Consider the following 23,747-nt stretch of genomic DNA (forward strand, 5'->3'; position numbering starts at 1 on the left):
AGATAAGGAAGACATCAGAGTTAAGACATCTAAAAAGAACGGGGTAAGATGGAATCCTTGAAAGCACTCAAAGACTTCAAAGGTGGAGTATGCAAAAATATAACCAGTGCCAATTCTCCACTCGGCACACTGGAACTTGATTTACCAACTCTGTGGTCAGTGTTGAAACATTCATGAATACTGAAAAGCTTTGGTAACATTAATATTTCCCAAAGCAAAAAGGAGTATTTGACCTCATGCTCCTGCCAGACAACAGGAGAGTTATGAACCCTGATCCAGCCCCAACAAAACGGAAACACTGCCCTGCACACCAAGCATACCTCCTAGGGTGGTGGCTCCAGCAAGGCCTCGTCGGACATTCATAGGGGCTACAGAATACCAGACCCCATCCTCATCTGCTGTGTAGTCTAGACATTCCACCGAACTAAGGCGGGAACGGCCATCATAGCCACCAATTACATAGATCCGGTCATGTAGGGACACTGAGGCCACGTAACGTCTCTTACGAGTGATGCTCTACGGATTTAGGAGAGAAGAGGTACAAATATTTCAGTCATGCAAATCTTAGGCCTTATCTGCTGCTAACCTTCCTGTTTTTATCTATGTACCTCTCCTTCTTCACTTGTCACTGTGAACCCCTGGGGCAGTAGTTCACCCTCAAGTGGCCTCCAAACCCTCTTGCTTGTTGTGATGCTTTTAAAGATGCAACCCTTATCCACATCTGCCTCTCTCCAAGGCTTCCAAAAAGTTTAATGTCTTTCCATTATCCAGTGTCTGATTCCTTCCTGTTCCACTGGGCTAAAGACTGTTATCTTTCTATAAAGTAGAAAAGTAGCCCCAACTGCTAATCAAAGGGCCAGGATTCCAATATCCTAAAAGTTAGGAGGACTGATTAAAAGATTTCCATGTTCTCAGAACTATTATTGTTCACCCAGCACTGAAACAGAGACATACAAAGGGAGAAAGATATAAACTTCAGACTTCAAGTGAACATTAGTTCAATTTAACATAATTTAACAGAGTTCAGCTTACCAGAGCATGACAATGGAGCATGCTGGGAGTTACACGGACAGCTCAGGAAGGTGCTGAAATAGTGGTGGGTCAGGTAAGTTTAATTTCACACAGGGCCATTGATATTTCTCCTCTTTTGGAACGGGGGCATTGATATTTCTGAAGTCTAATCTTCTAATCAAATGGTCAGTAACGATGGCTTGATTAATTGATTTTGAACCTACCATGTACATGACACTATTGTAAGGAGCATCTTACTATTACTAGGCTTTGCTACTTTTAGGGCTGGATTACATATGATCTAGAGTCAGGGACTGAGGACATTTAAACTCTTTCCCAATGACTGGCTCCACCATTACTCACTGGCAAAAAGCTCCACTCCTGAGTCTTGGGGTCATATTTCTCTACCACGTCGATGGGAGACTGCTGGCTTCCGAAGCCCCCGACCACCAGAAGCACTTCATTGGCTCCTGAGGACAAAGAGAGAAAAAGATAGGTTACGTCACCATCCCAAGCTGGGAAACTACTCATAGGGAAACATAAGTAGAAACAGTTGTAGGATTTTGTTTTATGTGGCCCAGAGAAGCAATCTGAAATAGGACACTCATCATAAGGCTGCCTAACAGGAAATTACTTCTTTCTGAGGCTCTAGCTCTTGAGGATCTGGACCTCTGAAATTAAAATTTCAGGACAACATTAAATTCCAGAAGGCAGGGGCGCCTGGGTGGCTCAGTCGGTTGAGCGCCGACTTCGGCTCAGGTCACGATCTCGCGGTCCGTGAGTTCGAGCCCCGCATCGGGCCCCTGTGCTGACAGCTCAGAGCCCGGAGCCTGTTTCAGATTCTGTGTCTCCCTCTCTCTGACCCTCCCCCATTCACACTCTGTCTCTCTCTGTCTCAAAAATAAATAAACGTTAAAAAAAAAAAAAATTAAAAAAAACTCCAGAAGGCAAACTTGAACACACCACACCATTCCAACCTATCTACATGCCTCTGGCTGACATAATAAATGAGGTTCTAAGTGCAGGCAGGGGGCTAAAGGAGCTCCCTGCCCTTCTCAGGCTGTAAAACTCAAAATGGGAGTTTTTTGCAATGGGGAAATAACATTCTCCTACTAACCTTGTCTCAAGAAAGTGGAAAGTTGTGGTTTAAGGACCAAGTGGTAGGCTTTTTTTTGTAATTTTAAAAATGTTCTTATTTTTGGGAGACAGAGCATGAGTGGGGAGGGGCAGAGACAGAGGGAGACACAGAATGTGAAGCAGGCTCCAGGCTTTGAGCTGTCAGCACAGAGCCCGACACGGGGCTGGAACTCATGAACCATGAGATCATGACCTGAGCCGAAGTCAGACGCTTAACCTACTGAGCCACCCAGGTGCCCTCCAAGTAATAGATTTTTAAAATTCTCTTCCATGAACTTTTATTTTTCCAATGTAGCCAACTATATGACCATGTTCCCTACTAATTCATCACAACTGCCAGGGAATCGTAACAGGTTTTTTTCCCCCTTAAATGTTTGTTTCTTTATTTTGAAAGACAGAGAGTGAGCAGGGGAGAGGCAGACAGAATCCCAAGCAGGCTCCACACTGTCAGTGCAGAGCCCAATGTGGGGCTCGAAGCCACAAACTGTGAGATCATGACCTGAGCCGAAATCAAGAGTCAGACACTTAACTGACCAAGCCACCCAGGTGCACCATCATAACAGCAGGCTTTTAAAGAAAGTCTTTTTCTCTGTTTTCCCAAAGAAGATATTTTGATGTCCTTTATATCTTACTCTCTCCCGTAAAGCCTTCTTGTATTAAATATCTCCTCCTTTGCCTCTTTTCAAAGAGCAAAGTCTTTTGAGAAAATCCTCTGTAAATGTGCCCTACTGAAGTGCATGGAAAGAATGGAGCGTTTTGTATGATTCAATTACTAGGAAGACATTTGAGAGCCCAAGGCACTATTATAAATAACTGGACTTTAAAGAGTAAATGGAATACATTTCTTTCTTTTTAAAAAATGTATTTAGAGAGAGAGAGAGAGAGAGAATATGTGTGCACACATGAGCAAGGAAGGGGCAAAAAGAAAGGGAGAGAGAGAGAATTCCAAGCAGGCTCCAGGCTGATGGCGCAGGGCTCCAACCTACGAACTGCAAGATCATGGGCCAAATCAAGAGTCGAATATTTAACCAACTAAGCCACCCAGGCGTCCCACAAATGGAGTACCTTTAAACTGCCAAAAACAGATGCATCCCTGATGAAGTAATGGCTCTGACAATTATCATCAGTGGCTGCTGTAATCATTAGGTGAAAGCAAAAATACTACTTTATAATGCTAAATAGGAAGTATACAACCATCACCTATGAAGTGTTCTTCCTAAAAAACTGAACCCAAATCTTGAAACTTACCAAGATTCTAGTGTAATCACCAGTTTACAGATAATACAGGGGACAGAAGAACACACTAGATGACACTACATGGATACAATCAGCAAAATCCAGAATGTGGGAAATTCTAGAAGCCCAACATCTTGGTTTCTTAAATAAATTACAAGGAAAAACCAAAGTAGGAGGGAAAAGCCTATGGATTAAAAGAGACTAGGGGCGCCTGGGTGGCTCAGTCGCTTAAGCGGCTGACTTCAGCTCAGGTCATGATCTCACAGTTTGTGAGTTCAAGGCCCGCATCGGGCTCTGTGCTGATGGCTTGGAGCCTGGAGCCTGCTTCAGATTCTGTGTCTCTCTCCCTCTCTGCCCCTTCCCCTCTCGCAATCTCTGTCTGTCTCTCAAAAATAAAACAAGCGTTAAAAAAAATTTTTTTAAGAGATAAAGAGAGACAAGAACTCAATGTAACATGTGGACCTTGTCTGGATCCTGATTGGAGAAACTTAAGTGTTCAAAAGCAAAAACTAGGGAAATACTAACAGGTATTTTTATCTGATGAAAATAAAGAACTGGTTGTGTTTAAGGGTGATAATGGTGTTTTAGATACATCTAAAAATTTTTTTAATGTTTATTTATATTTTTGAGGGCGGGAGGAGGGAAGGAGGGGCAGAGAGAGACAGACACAGAACCCAGGCAGGCTCTAGGCTCTGAACTGTCAGCACAGAGCCTGATGCGGGGCTCGAACTCATAAGCGGTGAGATCATGACCTGAGCTGAAGTCTGACACCTAACTGACTGAGCCACCCAGGAGCCCCGATATATTTTTAAAAAGCTCCTTCTTTCAGTGATACGTATAAAAGCATAATATATATGGATGGAATTATATCCTGAGATTTCTTTCAAAATAGGCCATGAGTTGATAACTGTTGAAACTGGGTGATGGGTACAGAAAATCATTATATTTTTGTTTCTGTATATGTTTGAAATTTTTCTTACTATCCCACACATAAACCATGAAGTTTAACCTCATTTAAGAGGACACCTGTCTTGTATACTTGCCAAATAAAGTTAAATGGACCCTTTTCCAAGGTGAGCCAGTAAGCAAGTCTCAGCAGTCAGCTCCTTTCAGAAAATCAAAGCCTTTGAACAAAGAGTCTTTTCATATTATGCTTATTTTATTTGTGCATAAAATTCCTTCAAGCTGGAAGAGGCCAGGACCACAAAGTATTTGTTTCTTCCTTGGCAGCACTATTCCCCTATTTACCCCTTTCTTACAGTACTGCTTCTCTCCCTCTGATTTGAATAGAGAAGGCAAAAACAATTCTATTCACACACGTTTCCCTCTGTAGGTAAATAGGATACTAGTGGATGATATCTGTATGGCTAACACAATGAACATACTCCACAACAACTGAGAGGCATTTTCTATGCTTTGCGCATTTAAAAAATTCCCACTGATTTTCAGCTGTAATCCTGTTGCTTTATGTAATTCCCAGAAACAAAGAAAACAAAAGCCTAGTATTATGCTAAATGAAATAAGTCAGGCAAAACAGATACCATATGTTTTCACTCATATGTGGACCCTGAGAAACTTAACAGAAGACCATGGTCGGGGGGTGGGGGGAGTTACAGAGAGGGAAGGAGGCAAACCATAAGCATCTCTTTAAGCACTGAAAACAAACTGAGGGTTGGTGGGAGAGGGTTGCTGATGGGGGAGAGGAGAAAGTGGGTGATGGGCACAGAGGGCACCTGTTGGGATGAGCACTGGGTGTTGTATGGAAACCAATTTGACAACAAATTATGTATTTTAAAAAAAGGCATTTTTAAACAAAGAACATACTCATAAAAATGAGTTCTGAGTTTCATTAAATTCTAAGTTCCTCAAATGCTTAAAAAAAAAAAAAAAAAGCCTAGGGGAAAAAACCACTTCCTTGATAATATTTCACTCAGGCAGCTTCTGAAGGATGGGACATAGAAACAGGTAAGAAATACTTAGATTATGTTACAAAACCCAGAAAATTGACAGTGCTTCCTCTTAGCTGAAAGTTTCTCCATAAACATGCTGGGAACTATATGTTTACAGTGGAACTTGGACAAATGTATCAGCAAGAGGCACTCAGGGATTTTATGGTTCTAAATGCCTGGGGTCCTAGACCATTGGTTCCAAACGTCTTTGTCATGAAGGACTCTTCATTATTTTCCCATGACAGATCTTGTGTGTGTGTGTGTTTTAAATGTTTTTATTTATTTTTGAGACAGAGAGAAACAGAGCATGAGCAGGGGAGGCACAGAGAGAGAGGGAGACACAGAATCTGAAGCAGGCTCCAGGCTCCAAACCGTCAGCACAGAGCCCAACACAGGGCTCAAACTCACGGACTGTGAGATCACGATCTGAGCTGAAGTTGGATGCCCAACCAACTGAGCCACCCAGGAACCCCTGGGTTTGTTGTTTTCTTTAATGTTTATTTATTTTTGAGACAGAAAGAGACAGAGCATGAGCTGGGGGGGGGGGGGGGGGGGGGGGGAGAGAGAGAGAGAGAGAGAGAGAGAGAGAGAGAGAGAGACAGACAGACAGAATCGGAAGCAGGCTCCAGGCTCCGAGCTGTCAGCACAGAGCCCAATGTGGGGCTCGAACTCATGGACCATGAGATCATGACCTGAGCCAAGTCGGACGCTTAACCCACTAAGCCACCCAGGCGCCCCAGGTCTTGTGGTTTGAAACACTGTCTACCGAGCTGCATCTAAGTAATTAACTTGCTGGTACTGCTGGAGTTACATGTAAGTACCAACAGAGCTTTTGATAAGTATGAGAGCACCAGTGTTTTCACACTGAACAGATATAATCTTAATTTTTTTTTAATGTTTATTTTTGAGAGAGAGAGAGAGAGAGAGAGAGAGAGAGGCAGAGTGTGAACAGGGGAGGAGTAGGGAGAGAGGGAGGCACAGAATCCGAAGCAGGCTCCAGGCTCTGAGCTGTCAGCACAGAGCCCAACGTGGGGCTCAACTCACAAAGCATGAGATCATGACCTGAGCTGAAGTCGGACACTCAACTGACTGAGCCACCCAGGCGCCCCTGAACAGATAGGAGTTTAGTCTTTATTTAGACTGTGTAGCTTTTTTTTTTTTTCCAAAAAAAAATGTTTATTTTTATTTTTGAGAGAGGGAAAGACAGAGTGCATGTGTGAGCAGGGGAGAGGCAGAGAGAGAGAGAGAGAAAATGAATCCCAAGTAGGCTCTGCACTGTCAGCTCTGAGCCCAACTCAGGGCTTGATCCCTCGAACTGTGAGACCATCACCTGATCTGAAACCAAGACTTGTTCACTTAACCAACAGAGCCATGCAGGTGCCCCGAAATGTCAGTTTTCTTTCTTTTTTTAATGTTTACTCATTTTTGAAAGGCAGAGAGAGATAAGAGCACAAGCATGGGTGGGGCAGAGAGGGGGACACAGAACCTGAAGCAGGCACCAGGCTCTAAGTTGTCAGCACAGAGCCTGATGCAGGGCTCGAACCCACGAACTGTGAGATCATGACCCGAGCCAAAGTCAGACGCTTAACTGACTGAGCCACCCAGGTGCCCCGCCAGTTCTTTTCTTTTTTTTTTTAAACTAATGTTTATTTATTTTTGAGAGGGAAAGAAAGAGAGTGAGAGCAGGGGAGGGGCAGAGAGAGAGGGAGACACAGAATCCCAAGCAGGTTCCAGGCTCTGAGCTGTCAGCACAGAGCCCGACATGGGGCTTGAACCCAGGAGCCGTGAAATCATGCCCTAAGCCAAAGTCAGATGCTCAACCAACTGAGCCACTCAGGCACCCCCAGTTATTTTCTTAATACAGCATTGGGAGGTTGCTAGAGTGAAGAACATGAACTTAAAAAAAAAAAAAAACAAAAAACCTTTTAATAAAAATTATAAAATTACTTTCTGAGGCTTAAAACAATTTATATGGCCACCAACATATAAGGCCAATTCATATATATGCCAATTCATTCTACTTTCTGTAGCTGGATATTGTTTTTTTTTTTTTAATCTCTGGTGCTATGGTAGGCAAAAAATTGTATTTATTGTTTTAATTCTTACTTTATTACTAATAAGACTCTATTAGTGATTATGTCGCATTTCCCCCCTTATATTTAGTAGTCAATTGTACCTCCCCCTCTGTAAACTGAACACTCAAGTCTTTAGCGTTCCTCCCATGAATTTTTACTGAGCTCTTTACATACAAATAAATTTAACCCTTTGCTGTGGTTGTAGCAAATCTATTTTCCTAATGTGTCTTATAATGTTGCGCATTTTCATTTAGTCAAATACACTACCTTTTCCTTTGTGGTTTCTTGTATTGCTTTTGCCTAGAAAGTCTTCCTCTCCTGGAAGAACTCCAGTGTTCTAATGTCTTCGGACCCTAACTTGGGGACCACTACTTTAACAATCTAACTAATGTGAAAAGAGTTAGTCTAAGGATTGACTGGAAAAAAGCCTGTTTGTTCTTTGCCAATGAATGGGGGTGGGAGGGACTTGTTAGATTTTTATCTTTCCAACGAGGAAGATAGGTCTAAAACACCTGACAGGGAGTGCCTGGCTGGTGCCTGGCTGCTCTTGGTTTTGGCTCAGGTCATGGTCTCACAGTCTGTGAAGTTGAGCCCCATGTCAGGCTCCGTGCTGACAGCACAGAGCCTGCTTGGGATTATCTCTCCCTCTCTGTCCGTACTCGGTTCACGCTCTCTCTCAAAATCAATACATAATCAATCAATCAATCAATAAAACACCTGACAGAAACAGTGTGAAAAAGCACATTAGTAAAACTGAGGCATCTTGACAATGCCATGGTCATTATTTGTGGGGGGAGGGATTAGGAGTTGTGTGTGTGCTGTGGTGTGATGTTAGAGGAATACAGCAGACAGACTGCAAGCTTGCTAAAATAACACGGTTCAGAGACTACACTGCCATACGTATTGATCTTTAGCTCAGAAAAGGAGACTGTGACAAATTAGGAATTGCAATTTCCATTATGTCTTCTGTGAGAAAGTAATGGCTAAGAGGTAAATAACTAAAAGAGAATCCTCACACATGATTTGGCAAGCTATTTTTATGTAGCTGTAAATTTAATTTCCTTATGCTGTATGCAGAAGAGTTATCCTGGTAGCTGGTTTAGCAACCTCTATGAATAGAGATGGGCAGAAGACATGATAGGCAGGAACAATTTACTTCCTAAGGCACTGATAAGGAGATGCTAAAATAAGAAGAGGGGCTCGTGGGTGGCTCAGTCGGTTAAGCATCCGAGTCTTGAGTTCGGCTCAGGTCATGGTCTCAGTTTCTGGGATCAAGCCCTGAGTCGGGCTCTGAGCTGACAGTGCAGAGCCTGCTCGGGATTCTCTCTCTTCCTCTCTCTCTGCCCTTCCCCCACTCATGTGTGTGTGTGTGTGTGTGTGTGTGTGTGTGCACGCGCGTGCGCACACGCGCTCTTAAAAATAAATTAAAAAAAAAAAAAGAATCTAGTTGGAGTGCCTGGGTGGCTCAGTTGGTTAAGCGGCCAACTCTTGGTTTTGGCTCGGGTCATGATCTCACGGTTCATGAGTCTGAGCCCTGATAGGGCTCTACACTGACAGCACGGAGCCTGCCTGGGATTCTCTCTCTCCTGTCTCTCTGCCTCTCTTCGTTCTTGCTATCAAACTAAATAAATAAACATTAAAAAAAAAAGGGAATTGGAAATGGCTTCAGAATTTCTTTTCTGGAACTTCTGAAAAATAACCTCAAAATTATAAGGGCATGTAGAATCCTAATCTTTCAAGATCAGGGCAATAAGCAAGTTCTCTAAGCAGGCGGGCACCTTCTCCTGCCAGTACAGAGAAATGCAGAAAATGTATCTCCAAAAAGTCTTCTGGTTTGCTGGTTCACACAAATTTTCATTGGCTTTAGTTCAATTTAACAAGCAGCTAGGAAGTGCTATTGAGTACTCTCTGGGACACTTCTGGCTCTGCAAAAAAGAAATGTTATCTTCTGTATTGGAAAGAACCTCAGTGGTTTGAATTTAACTCCCCTGATATACAGAAGAAATGGTAATCCAGAGAAGTTAAAGGACTTGTCCAGATTCAAAACGCAAGTTACTAGAGTAATAGCATTGGGAGTCGAAATCAAAGGAAGCAAAGTGTCTTTTCTTTGTACCAGATGATTTCCACTATATACTGGCTCACATAATATTGAAAGAATATCTATTTTTATTATTTTTTAAATAACAAAGGTAACCACACATGGTAATAACACAGAAGTATATAAAGCAAGCAACGGTAAAAATATTCCCCTGCAATCCCATCTTGTTAAAGGTGTTTATCCTTGCATACATATCCTTTGTTTATAATCATGAAAACATATACATATATAGTACATATACAGGAGTTTTTGCCTTTTTTTCCCCAATGAAAAGTACCCCCAACTTAGTATATACCCAGTTACTCTGTCCAGCTACACATGTCTGACTCAATGCTTTTAATAGTTTCATAATATTCTATGCTTCAGTTGTACTATAATTCAGTCAACCATTCATTCTTCTTCAGATGGAATTCAGGTTGTTTCCCTTTTTTCCTGGAAATATTTTTTTTTTTTTAATTTTTAAAAAACGTTTTATTTATTTTTGAGAGAGAGAGAGAGAGAGAGAGAGAGAAAGAGAAAGAGATAGAATGTGAGCTGGGGAGGGGCAGAGAGAGGAGGACACAGAATCTGAAGCAGGCTGCAGGCTCCGAGATGTCAGCACAGAGCCTGATGCGGAGCTTTAACTCACAAGCAGAGAGATCATGATCTCAACAGAAGTTGGATGCACCAGAAGCTGGATGCTTAACCAACTGAGCCACCCATCCTGGAAATACTTCTATAGTACAGATTCCCAGATGGGACATAAAGAGTATTCACTTTAAAAAAAAAAAGTTTATTTTGAGAGACAGAGAGAGAGAGACAGAGACAGAGACAGAGAGAGAGAGAGAGAGAGAGAGAGAGAGAGGAAGGGAGGGACAGAGAATCCCAAGCTGGGGGGGGGAATAGGTTCTACTCACATAAATGGGTTAGAAAAGAGCTTAGGGTGGAAAGTCACCACCACAGGGTGAAAGCGCCTAAGGTTAGCTAGCAAGATTCTGTAATGGGATCAGGAGCAGCTTGTTATATCACCTGCAGGAAGTTACTTCCCATCTAGTGCCAATGTACCTTGCTAACAAACTCCACTTGCTCCCCCAGACCCTTTGCTTCTTACCCACACAAGCTAATGATTACTATCTGATTGTTTTCTTCACGTTCACCACGTGCAAGATCTTGAGCGCTCAATAAATACGGAGATGAAAGCCCTGTTAGGGGCTCTTGTCTCCTCCCGGGCAATAGCCTCTTTTGTATTCAATTCTGCATCCGCTCTCTTGCTGGAAAAGAGAGAACTCCAGACTCATAGTTTGCAACACCAAGCAGGCTCTGCACTCTCAGTGCAGCCCGATGTAGGGCTCAATCCCACGAACTTTGAGATCATGACCTGAGCCAAAATTAAGAGTCAGATACTCCACTGACTGAGCCACTCAGGCGCCCGGAAATATTTTTAATATCTTCCACTTCAATAAATATCTTATTCTAAGGGGCGCCTGGGTGGCTCAGTCAGTTAAGTGTTGACTTCAGCTCAGGTCCTGATCTCATGATTCATGACTTCGAGCCCCAAATGGGGCTCTCTGCTGTCAGCACACAGCCCGCTTTGGATCTTCTGTGCCCTTCTTTCTCTGCCCCTTCCCTGCTTGCACTCTCTGTCTCTCTCAAAAATAAACAAACAAACAGACTTAAAAAATACCTTGTTCTAACCTTCATTTCTAGACCTGGTAATGAACTATATTTTCAAATGTTCATTGTTCGCTTGTATTTCAGCTTCAGTGGGCTACTATAAGTCTTTCATGCCAATTTTCTATTGTGTTGGTTTTTTTCCTGTTGATTTATATGGTTCCTGGGGTGGTTTTTTTATTTTTTATTTATTTTTTTTTTTGAGGACAGTTCACACACAATGCTACATGAGTTTCAGGTGCACAAATAGTGATTTGACAACTCTATCTATACATTATGCTGCACTCACCACAAGCACGGCTACCATCTGGGTATGGACTTTTTAGTTTTGTAAGATGAAAAGAGTTCTAGAGATTGGTTGTAGAACAATGTGAAAAAATATATATATATACATTAAACGTTTATTTATTTTTGACAGGGGGCAGGGACAGAGAGAGAGGGAGAGAATCCCAAGCAGGTTCCGCACATCAGCAAAGAGCCCGATGCAAGGCTCAAACCCATAAACTGTGAGATCATGACCTGAACCAAAATCAAGAGTTGGACACCTAACCGACTGAGCCCCCCAGGCATCACTGAACTGTACACTTGAAAATGGTTAAGATGGTAAATTTTACCACAACTAAAAATAGAAAAAAAAAAAAAAGGCTCCCACCCAAAAGTTATACAAATATTTTCCTCTAACTTCTAATATTACCATGGTTTTTCATGCTTAGTCCTTCAATCTGTCTTGTTGATTAGTACATATCCCTGTATATAGTATGAGATACAGACCACATGTTGTTATCCTGCAGGAATTAGAACAGTATCATTTACTACTTCTTCTCTGAGTCCCCTTAAAAAAAAACGAAACAAAACCCCAAACAAAGCAACATCTCTGGGTGGTAGGATTATGGATGATTTTTATTTATTTTTTGCTTCTCTGTGTTTCTAAAATTTCTATGTTGACATATGGTACTTATGCCATCAAAAATATAGGGGACGTTGAAACATTATTACAAGATGTTAACTAACTTGGATTTAAATTAAAAGCATATATATAGGAGACAAATCATCATTCTACTTAAAGCAATCAGTGAACAGCTTAATTACAATTTAATACCTTGGCAGGCCTGAGTCCACAGTCAGGGGAAAAACAGAAAGCAACAAAAACAAAATGCCACCCCATATATCATTTATAACCTACAACAGCAAAATAGGGAGGATAGGAAACAGAAATAAGGTAATATCTGAGTCCTACCACCCGTCGGCTAAAATGTCAGGCATCTTACATACACTATCCTGTTTAATCTCCGTCACAACAGTGAGGTAAGATGCTCGGACCCTCACTTTAGAGGCAGAAGCACAGGCTCAGACAAACTGATACCTTACCCAAGGCCATACAGCCTGTCATTGGTGGGGCTGAGATCTGCACCTAAGCCTCCTTGCTAAAACAACAGCTAATGTGCACAGCACTTGTTATGTGCCAAGAACTCTTTTAACCCTTTTACGTCCATTACTTCATTTACTCTTCAGAACGACCTCTGAGGCGGGAGCTGTGATGATGCCCACTTTACAGAGGAGGCAACTGACGCACAGGGAGGTTAAGTTTCTTGCCAAAGTTAATACACCTAGTAAGTGGTAAGCTGGGATCTGCACCCACACCGGCTCCGGAGTCCAGGCTCCAGGTTCTTAAGTACTACATGTCACTCCTGAACTTTATACTATGCTGCTGCCTTTCCTTCCTCTTTTCATCCAGAATGAGAAAACTACTACTTGGTATTTGAAATAATTTCTAATTCACAAGACTCCAAATATCTTGAAATCATAACCTGCATAATATTTGACAATTTAGAAGGTGCTTTTACACACTCGATTCCATTTAATCCTCCAAATAGTTACGGGAAATAGATAGGGAAGGTATCCTTGGTTTATAGTAGAGCTCAGGGTGGCAAAGTGACTTGTCCAAGGTGACACCCTTTCTAAAAGGTTAAAAACAGGTCTAAAACAGGTCTTTGTATTTCTTACAGAATGTTCTTTTCAACTACATCATGCCACCTGGCAAGGGGTAGCTGAAAAATATCCCTCCTTCTGCCAAGATGCCAGCTTACCTAGACGAGCCCTCGTCCTGGGTCCCTGCATCTGACTTCGCAGTTCAGGTCTCAGATGAAACTTCTTTGCTTCATCAACTAGATCCCTGCACTGTAAACTACAGCGGATGAAAGGCTGAAATACAGCAGGCAGTAAAGTGAGCCACAGGGGTCACGTCTTTAATATTACGAGTATAAATGGCACACATAAGAATTCACTTCTTGATATAGAAAACCAGTTTCTAAAGCCCTGTGGTTCCAAGAGGGCTGCTGGTAATAACTACGCTGCTGGTTTCCAGAAATGATTAAAAAAAAATTTTTAATAGACAGTATATTATTACATGGTTCAAAAATCAAATGACATAAAAAGATATACTGAGAAGTATTCCCTATCTACCTCGGCACTGGGCAGTAACTATTTTAATTAGTTTGTCTGTACATCCTTCCAGTGATTACACAAACACAAGTATGTAATAGCTAACAAAAATTTTAAGGGAAAACCAGAAGGCTACTGTTAATTCCTGGGATGACAGGAAGAAGTAAATCTTGTCTGAAATAATTTCCCAAATGTTCACAACACTGTCACGATGCCTAGGTCTCCCCTGATGGAGCTCTGTACTGGGCAGCTCTCCTTCGTATCCTAATTTACTCCACATCCTTCTTCACTCTACTCTCTGGCTTAGAAGACTGGCCTACGTGAACTACGTCGTAGGGTCCCCATGCCCTCTGACTTCTGGCTCGGCTCAGCCAGTGAGGAGCCCTAGAGGAGCTCAGAGGGAGAAGGGGAGTGAGGCCAGGTTCCCCCACTCCAGGGTGAGTGGTGAATATAGGATTTCAGTCTCCTGAATCTGACTCGAGAGGCTGGGCTGTGAACCACAAAATAAGGAAATAGACACAACGGCAATATGAATTGTTAGAAAGAAATTACAAATATGAGAAAGTGAGTTTGACATGTGACACTAATCAGCCTGCAACTTTTCTAATGTGAACTGGAAAACTGTGTTTGTAGTTAACTCCCAAAGAGGTCTGAGGCTGGGCCAGAGGAAGGAATGCATTCACTGACCTGGGCTTTACCTATGTGCTAAACAGCAGTGTTCGCCCAAAGTACAGTCTAGGTAAACAGGTGATACATACGGTGAAAACATACCACACACAAAGAGCTTGGGTTGGAGAAACGCTTTTATAAATAAACACCGTAAAAAAACAAACAAATAAATAAATACACACAGTATAACCTAAATTCATATAAGAATGCATCAAATTACTTTGGTGTTGGGTTTCACAGGAGGTCAAAAATAAAGACATTTGATAAGCAAAGCATCTTTTTCGGGGCAATTTGGAACAATTTATGTTTGATGGAGAAGGGGACAACATTTGTCATCTGATGTTGCTTACGTGAAACACAGGGGCACAGCAAACAAAAAGACAAGAAAACAGAAAATTAAACCATAGATTTTCATTTCCAGAAGGATAACTTGCCAACCAATTATCTGGAGACCACCTAGCACCATCCTCTCTGGCACTCCTAGAGACGCTAACCAGGAGACTCTGTGCCTACGGTGAATAACCAATTTGAAGTACGTAATACTAAGCTACAAGAGATACTCGTGGTTTTCGATCCCGTGTGTTTTGCCTGACTTACCTCAGCATCTATGACGTCTGTGATGTACCTGGGGGTCAGCAGGGGCATCCGGACGTACTGCAGCAGGTCAGGTAAGGATTCTTCTCGCTCCTTTTTGGCGTGCTTCACCCAGTTGATGACAGCTTCAAAGACTGGCTCCTCAGAATCCACCTATAAACGTGTAATTACACATCATGGAACTGACTCTGCCTTTCCAACTTTCTCACAATTTCAAAAAGTAACCGTGCTTACTTTCTCCTTCCTGCTCCCCACCCCCTACCACCATTATTTCCTCTCTTCCAGAAACAGCTAAGCTCTTGGGAAAACAATCCTTTTCAGACACGACTCATTAAGACCAGCAAAAGAACTGCAGTCAAACTGGGTTAAAAAAAAAAAAAAAATCAGATAGTGCCTAATAAACCATCAGTTACAAGTGGGCTTTTACTTCAGAATTGTTTCCATTCCTGAATTTTTTTTTTTTTAATTTGCGAGACAGAGAGAGAGAGAGAGAGAGAGAGAGAGAGAGAGAGAGAGAGAGAGAGAATATCTTAAGCAGGCTCCAGGCTCAGTGTGGAGCCCAACACAGGACTCAATCTCACGACCCTGGGATCATGACCTGAGCTGATATCCAAGAGCTGGACGCTCAACTGACTGAGCCACCTACGTGCCCCCTTTCTGGTCATTTTTGAAAATTTGCAGGGGGAGGAGGAATCTGTTGCCCTATTCAAAATTTGCTATATATTTTTTAAAATATGCTCTACGCTCAACGTGGGGCTTGAACTCACAACCCTGAGATAGAGTTGCATGCTCTACTGACTGAACCAGCCAGGCACCCCCAAAATTTCCTTTTTTTTTTTTATTTTTTTTTCCATCAAAGCAGCTTTTATTTTTTTAATATATGAAATTTATTGTCAAATCGGTTTCCATACAATATCCAGTGTTCATCCCAAAAGGTGCCCTTCTCAATACCCATCACCCACCCTCCCCTCCCTCCCACCCCCCATCAACCCTCAGTTTGTTCTCAGTTTTTAACAGTCTCTTATGCTTTGGCTCTCTCCCACTCTAACCTCTTTTTTTTTTTTTTTTTTCTTCCCCTCCCCCATGGGTTTCTGTCAAGTTTCTCAGGATCCACATAAGAGTGAAACCATATGGTATCTGTCTTTCTCTGTATGGCTTATTTCACTTAGCATCACACTCTCCAGTTCCATCCACATTGCTACAAAGGGCCATATTTCATTCTTTCTCATTGCCACGTAGTATTCCATTGTGTATATAAACCACAATTTCTTTATCCATTTTTATCCATTCATCAGTTGATGGACATTTAGGCTCTTTCCATAAAAAATTTCCTCTTAAAACAACTTGTGTTTATAAGTGTTGTCTAACGACCTCCAGGATTGCTCCCCAACACCTCCACCCAAGCCTGTGAAGCAGAAACTTCTCTTATATCATTATGCTATAATGCTGCAGTTTCCAAAGAATTGTCAATTAGCATCTGAACAAATACTATTTATATATATATAAATATATAATTATATTTCTATATGTATAAATATATATAGAAATATATAATATATATAATATAAATATTATTTATCAGGCACAATGCTTTGAGATGATATATGTAATAAATCATTTGGGGAACTTAGGTCTAAGCTTACATGTAACAAATTGCATAAGGCACAGCCTAAAAAACCTACATTGTATCCCTGCAAGAGCACTACATCTACTAACACCTAAGACCTCCCCAAGACAGACACCTACATAGAGGTCCTGTGCCTCCTCCACCAGCGCCTAGAACGCATCTGTTCTGAGACCTTTCAGAATGTGACAGTGCCCAGACAGAGACACCATTCTGTGAACTTTTCCCAAGAACTGAAAATGCAGACGTTTCAGAAGGTTCATTCATTGGATGTACCAAAAACCTACTACGCGCCAGGCCCAGTGCTGGAAGCTGGTTATACACTGGTAACAAATGAGACATGAACCTTGCTTTTAAGTGGGGAGATAACAGGTAAGTTGGAAAAACGAACAATGCCACTTTGTCATTCTGTACTATGTAGGAAAAGTACAGGGGCTATGAGACAGAATAACACGAGATTTCCTAATTTAGGTTGATGGGTCAGAAAAGGCCTCCCTGCAGAAGAAATAGATTTCAATATGATGGGTGAGTAGCAATTAGCCACGAAGAGTTAAGAGAGTGCTCCAAGGCAAGCAGGAGAGCACATGCTGAAACCCTAAAGCTGTACTGTCCAATATGGTAGCCACCAGCTACGTATGGAGATTTAGAATTACATTAATTAAAATTAAGTGAAGGGGTGCCTGGGTGGCTCAGTTGGTTGAGTGTTCAACTCTTGATTTCAGTTCAGGTCATGATCCCAGGGTCGTGGGATGGAGCCCGGTGTTGGGCTCCGTGCCCTTCTGCTCCACTCCCCTGCTTGCTCTGTTAAAAAAAAAAAATTAAGTGGGGCGCCTGGGTAGCTCAGTCAGTTAAGCGTCTGACTTCAGCTCAGCTCATGATCTCACAGCTTGTGAGTTCAAGTCCCGCATCGGGCTCTGTGCTGACAGCTCGGAGCCTGGAGCCAGCTTCGGATTCTGTGTCTCCCACTCTCTCTTCCTCCCCTGCTCATATTCTGTCTCTCTCTCAAAAATTAAATAAACATTAGGGGCGCCTGGGTGGCTCAGTCGGTTGGGCGGCTGACTTCGGCTCAGGTCATGATCTCATGGTCCGTGAATTCGAGCCCCGCGTCGGGCTCTGTGCTGACAGCTCAGAGCCTGGAGCCTGTTTCAGATTCTGTGTCTCCCTCTCTCTGACCCTCCCCCATTCATGCTCTGTCTCTCTCTGTCTCAAAAATAAAAATAAACGTTAAAAAAAAAATTAAATAAACGTTAAAAAAAATTTAAGTTAAATTAAAAACTCAGCTGCTCAGTCACACCAGCCACATTTGAAGTGCTCAACAGCCATGTGTGCCTAGCAAACTGGACAACACAATCTTAGAGCAAAAAGGAACACAGTTTGAGAAGTGATACAAGGCTGGTGTAGTAGAAGGAATGAGGCAGGGGAAGAATGGTAAAAGATCAAACTGGAGAGGTAAACAAGGGCCAGATCAGAGAGAGCGTTAGAAGACTGGAATTTACTCTAACAGCAATGGGAACCCATGAAAAGGTTTCAAGCAAGCTTGGGATATGATCATATCAATGTTCTGTAAAGATCACCCTGACTAGCATGGGTAGAACAGATTAGAAGGGCCAAGAGCTGGGACACCAGCTGGCACATTAGGCAAATGGTGATGGGTACTTAAGCCATAGCAGTGGTGACTGAAATTTATGCACCAAATTTATAGGAGGTGAAACTAACCCAGCCTGCTGATGGATTAGAGGCAGGGAAGTACACAGAAGGGTGCCCACAATTTAAAAAAAAAAAAAAAAAAATCTTTTTAAAGACAAGAATGACAAGCTAACAGTTGTAAACAGCTCCATGCTAGGCTCTAACACATTCTAGGTTTAAATTAGATACATCAGTTTATAATGGGGTTTTTCAATCATGAGCAGCGACCCTTGATCTTACTGAAGAGAGAATAAACTAGACTTGCAGAGAAACAGCTAAACTGGGAGGAAAAAACCTTCACATTAATGTTTCACTATGGAGAAAAATTTCCCCATAATAAATTTTCAGAGAACTATTTTATTCTGATATTCTTTTTTTTTTTTTTTTAATTTTTTTTAACGTTTATTTATTTTTGAGACAGAGAGAGACACAGGGGAAGGGTCAGAGAGAGAGGGAGACACAGAATCTGAAACAGGCTCCAGGCTCTGAGCTGTCAGCACAGAGCCCGATGCGGGGCTCGAACTCACAGACCATGAGATCATGACCTGAGCGGAAGTCGGACACGTAACCGACTGAGCCACCCAGGCGCCCCAAGGCAATGATATTCTTAATTTAATGATCAGAATGACCTCATGCACTAAGTAGGACTATTATCTACAGAAGAGGAAACTGAAGATTAGTGGTTAGGTTAACACGTGCCACACAGCCAAAATAAACCCCACCCTGATTCTAAAGCCCATGTTGTTTTAACCAGTACAACATACTGCTTCTGTGTTAAGTAGGATCGTTTTATATAATTAAGAAGAAGTATTAGCTGGGGAGTCAGACATCTGGTTCCTCTTTCTGGCTGGAATACAGAAGAGAAACAATGTGCCACTTGCTGTCTTTCCAGAAAAAAAAGACAGTCTTTACAGACACTGAGGGAAGAGTTCTCAAACTCTTTTCATCTGAGTTTCTGAATAAAAAAGTTTTTTGCTCTCCCTATTCCATTTAGTTTTATTCCAAAGTATATATAGTTCTATGACTACATAGGACTTCTGTAACTGCTTGCTGATTTGGTCAATTAGAAACTAACTAGGCAACCAGCTCATAGTTTCATGGAAAAGAACAGAATCTGGAGCCAGACTGCTCAGATAGGAGGCCTGGCTCTGCCACTTATTAGCTCCAGTATGACGCTTACCCTCGAAGCATCAGTTTCTTTCTCCGAAAAATGGGGACAGTTTTGACAACTACATAAGATAAAATATACCAAGAATGGTGCCATTAAAATGGAAAGTCTAGAGTATAGTAATTTTTTATCTGTTGTGTTTACAATTGGATTGCTGGCACCCGGAACCGTTCTGGGCACAAAGTGCCCAATAAATATTTAATAAAGGAAACCAATAGTAAATGCTGAGTAAGTTTTAGCAATTTTGTTATGTGCAGTGAACTTTAAGTCTATATTGTTCACGCTATTTACTGCATTTCCTAATGCATGGTTAAATCAAGAAAAATCAAGATATTCTAGCAAATTACCAACTTCCCAAGTCTGAAGAATGTGCCATTTGTCTACACCTGGCATTTCAGTGCATGGACACAATGTTCTACCACAGCAAGAGTGAGAACAAAACTTTAGCAAATATTTGTCTCAGTAACACTTGTAACACCAGCTTCTCTGGGCTAATAGGTCAAACCGGAAAAATGATTCCTCTTTATTTTGGAAACAATGTCACCAATGTACCTTAATAAATTTTCCCTCAGAAGTCAGTAGGGGAAGGCAAAAAGAAAAAGTTGGCTAAAATGTGATAAATATTCGTAAGATCTTATTATAGTACATGAAAATTCTAGTTTTAACAAAATAAATCAGAGAGTTATCATTTGGTTTATGAAAGTAAATTATAGGATTTCTTTAGCAAATTTCTTCTACATCATTTATTTTTTTAATTTTTATTTATTTATTTTAATGTTTATTTAGTTTTTTTTTTATTTTTTAAACATTTATTTATTTTTGAGACAGAGAGAGACAGAGCATGAACGGGGGAGGGTCAGAGAGAGAGGGAGACACAGAATCTGAAGCAGGCTCCAGGCTCTGAGCCGTCAGCCCAGAGCCCGACGCAAGGCTTGAACTCATGGACCGCGAGATAGTGACCTGAGTTGAAGTCGGACGCTTAACCGACTGAGCCACCCAGGCACCCCAATGTTTATTTAGTTTAGAGAGAGAGAGACACACACACACACAGAGTATGAGCAGGGGAGGGGTAGAGAGAGAGAGGCAGAGACAGAATCTGAAGCAGGCTCCAGGCTCTGAGCTGTCAGCACAAGCTTGCCACAGGGCTCGAACTCACAAACTGTGAGATCATGACCTAAGCCGAAGTCCGATGCTTAACCAACTGAGCCACCTAGGCACCCCCAGCTTCTATAGCATTTAGAATATTAATCAGATTTTGATTCCTTCCCAATATATCTCTTGTTTAAATTGAGGTGCCACTAACTTCCGGGAATCCATTAATTCAAAATTTATCTGAGCAGAGTGGGAGGAAAACAAATGAACTCTTAGCCTTCCTAGAGAAGTGAATTTCTCCTGACGAGGGGGAACAATTGTCACTCTAATTGTTAGCCTAACTACAGACCTCTGTGCAATAAAAAGTCTGCTGGCTACTGGCACTATGACTTAGCATCAGGATTACCTAAGATCCTTCTTGCTGGGCCAAGTGACTGAACCCTTGCCTGTGCCCAGGTGGCTTCCCCTCTGCTGGGTGAAACACAACTCCTTCAAGACGCAGTTCATATGTTCCTTCTCCCCCCTCCCTCATTACCCCCCCCCCCCCCCATTAGGCACTTATGATCTGCCTCCTGTTTACGGTCTCCAACCTTTTTTTCACTTCTTTTTGATCCACTTCCTTTTTGGTCTAATTTAAATGTAAAAGGTTTATTCTTCTTTCTTCTAATTTCTTCACTTTGAATAACCTCATTATTCTCACTATATTCTATTAAGTTTTGTCCTTCTCTGTCTCTACCACTATGTTGTGAATTACTGAAAACAAGGACTGTATCTTACTCACTCTTGGAGCCATAGCACCTGCCACAGATAGTTTATTCAGAATATCTACTGCTGTAGAGTAGATATTCTCTGTAAATGTTTGTAAAATGAGTGAATGAGTAATACAGAAGTGCTCTATAGAAATCTCTTTACTTCAAATTTCTGCTTATTCCACACCACTGTCTCTTCGATAGTGACTCTTAACCATTGGGATTGTATATTGAGGAAGGTGGCTAACTCCTTCTCATAACTCTCTCCCATAAATTTGGCATAAAATTTCAGGGGTATTTAATGAAACCTTTGGAGCCAATATTGACACTTGATTAAGATGCCCTGCTACAGAAACACAGTAAATCCACCTTGCTTTTTCCTAGTTTTGTTTGTGTTTGCTCTTTTAGTAGGTTCCACACCCAACCCAGAGCCCAACACGGGGCTTTAACTCACGACTTGAGATCAAGACCTGAGCTGAGATCAAGAGTCAGACGTTCAACCGAGTCACCCGAGTGCCCCCCCTTTCCCAAGTTTTGTAATGTTCCAGTCTTGAAGAAACCCCAATACCAAGCCAAATTTGTACCTGAATTTCATCGCACTTGATTAGCTTTTCCACTTCTCCTTGACTTAGAAGAATGAATTCTTCATGCTGTACCACTTCCGGAAAATGCTTCTGACTAAAAACCTCAGCTGCTTGCATCAGGTCAACACAATTGTGAGTTTCAGCAAAATCCCTGATACCCAGGCAATTAGAGGGGTCCAACTGACTTTCTAAGAACTCGCAGCAGGCTTGCTTCACACCTAGGACAAACACAGACAATGAACACTTCAGGGTACTTGACCAGGTGTGAACTGGTTGGTCTACATTCTTGGAAGGAGACATCTTCTCTACAAGGTAACAGACGAATCCTGGCTCAACACGGGTAAGGATCAAATTAGAAATTTTATGCTTAAGGAATTCAAATCCAATTTCTGTCTTGTGTGTCGTGCGACCTTCAAGCAAGGTCTTGTGTGTCTCTGTTTCAGCTTTAGAAATAAGTATAGCAAGACAAATTGCTTCTATGGACACTGGCACAATTAAACAAAACATACTCCTGGGAACCAAGCTTTTATAAAACCAATCATAATTTAACATAATGTACCTAATTTCTACTCCCTATGAAAACTTGACTGAAAGACTCTTGCCAAGGAAAAATAAGAGCTACTAACGACAACCCCTTATTTCTCTAATTGCAAAGTTCAGAGTATAAACCTAATTTGTGCACTAATGCAAAAGCTTCAATACTGTTTTTCAATCATGTATTAAAAGCAGAAAACTTTCAACCAGGCATTTAGAAATACTAAAAATAACAGAAACATCAATGCAGGTTAAGAAAGACAGTCTGGAAATAGGAAGGGGGCCCCCCATATCCTGTGAAAACATTATATACTTTCATTTTTGTGTGCCAATTTAAATTTCCAATACATAATTTACATGGCGCAAAATTAAAAGTACTAAAGAGTTTACCATGAATAACCCCCCAGCCTCCCTTTCCACCTGGCCATCTAGTTCCCTTCCATATAGGCGATGAATAGTATCAGTTTCTTGTGTCTCCTTGTAGAGCTAGTATGTACATACATGTAAGAAAATGTGTCTGTTATCCCCTCTTTCATTTCTTTAAAAACAGAAAAGGCGTAAATGCTCTTCTAAAGAGCCAAATGGCCACATATGGAGAGGTTCTTTGACGTTGTGATTGAAACCTGATCTTCTGTGCCGCAGGCGGTAAACAAGAGCGTCCACGGTCTGTCTCCATAATTTCCGTGATTAAGTTTACCTGATTAATTCTAAACATTTCCAAGGCTACCGTGGCATGAGCAATAGCAACTTTATCATCTGTACCTTTCAGCTGAAGCAGACAGGCTGCAGGAAGCAGTTCTTGTACATTCTCCACCGTCACATGTACGGTTTCAGTGTACACGAAGTCCAACAGAATCTCCATGGTAGAAGCAGTTAAGCCTTGAATGTCAACATAAGGTTTCCCCTTCTCTGAAAGCTGAAAATTCAAAGGGTATGAAATAACAGTGGTTATGATTCCACGAGATAAAGGCAGAATCTCATATCCGAGAGCTTGAAGGGATGTTAGTATTAATGCCCGTCTTTAAAAAATTATGGTCGGGGCGCCTGGGTGGCTCAGTCGGTTAAGCGGCGGACATCGGTTAAGCGGCTGACTTCAGCTCAGGTCATGATCTCGCGGTCCGTGAGTTCGAGCCCCGCGTCGGACTCTGTGCTAACAGCTCAGAGCCTGGAGCCTGTTTCAGATTCTGTGTCTCCCTCTCTCTGACCCTCCCCCGTTCATGCTGTGTCTCTCCCTGTCTCAAAAATAAATAAAACGTTAAAAAAAAAAAAACCAAAAAAATAAATAAATAAAAAATTATGGTCTAATTTGTTTGATTTGTATGAAGCAAATATGGCATGTATTTGTAGCTTGTCCAACTTGGGGCAGCTGCATGCTACTCAAGAGCACACCGGGAGGTGACACCCTGGAATATTAATTTCACCAGTGAATAATTTAAAACACTGCTTTTG

The 23,747-nt window shown here is 41.7% G+C and overlaps 1 protein-coding gene across 4 annotated transcripts in view; it reads right to left on the reverse strand.

The window, feature by feature from the left end:
• The window catches only part of KLHL12 (kelch like family member 12), a 33,389-nt gene that overhangs the window by 1,897 nt on the left and 7,745 nt on the right, over positions 1–23,747 (reverse strand). For all 4 annotated transcript variants that reach the window (XM_042925168.1, XM_042925170.1, XM_042925171.1 and 1 more), the window contains exons 3-8: positions 23,061–23,214; positions 21,765–21,982; positions 14,865–15,014; positions 13,244–13,358; positions 1,375–1,481; positions 321–516 (exon numbers count right to left, since the gene is read on the reverse strand). In XM_042925168.1, coding sequence (XP_042781102.1) covers positions 321–516; positions 1,375–1,481; positions 13,244–13,358; positions 14,865–15,014; positions 21,765–21,982; positions 23,061–23,214 — 940 coding nt within the window. The remainder of the gene's footprint in view (positions 1–320; positions 517–1,374; positions 1,482–13,243; positions 13,359–14,864; positions 15,015–21,764; positions 21,983–23,060; positions 23,215–23,747) is intronic.

This window comes from Panthera leo, chromosome F3 (genome assembly GCF_018350215.1).
Source record: "Panthera leo isolate Ple1 chromosome F3, P.leo_Ple1_pat1.1, whole genome shotgun sequence".
Lineage (NCBI taxonomy): Eukaryota > Metazoa > Chordata > Mammalia > Carnivora > Felidae > Panthera > Panthera leo.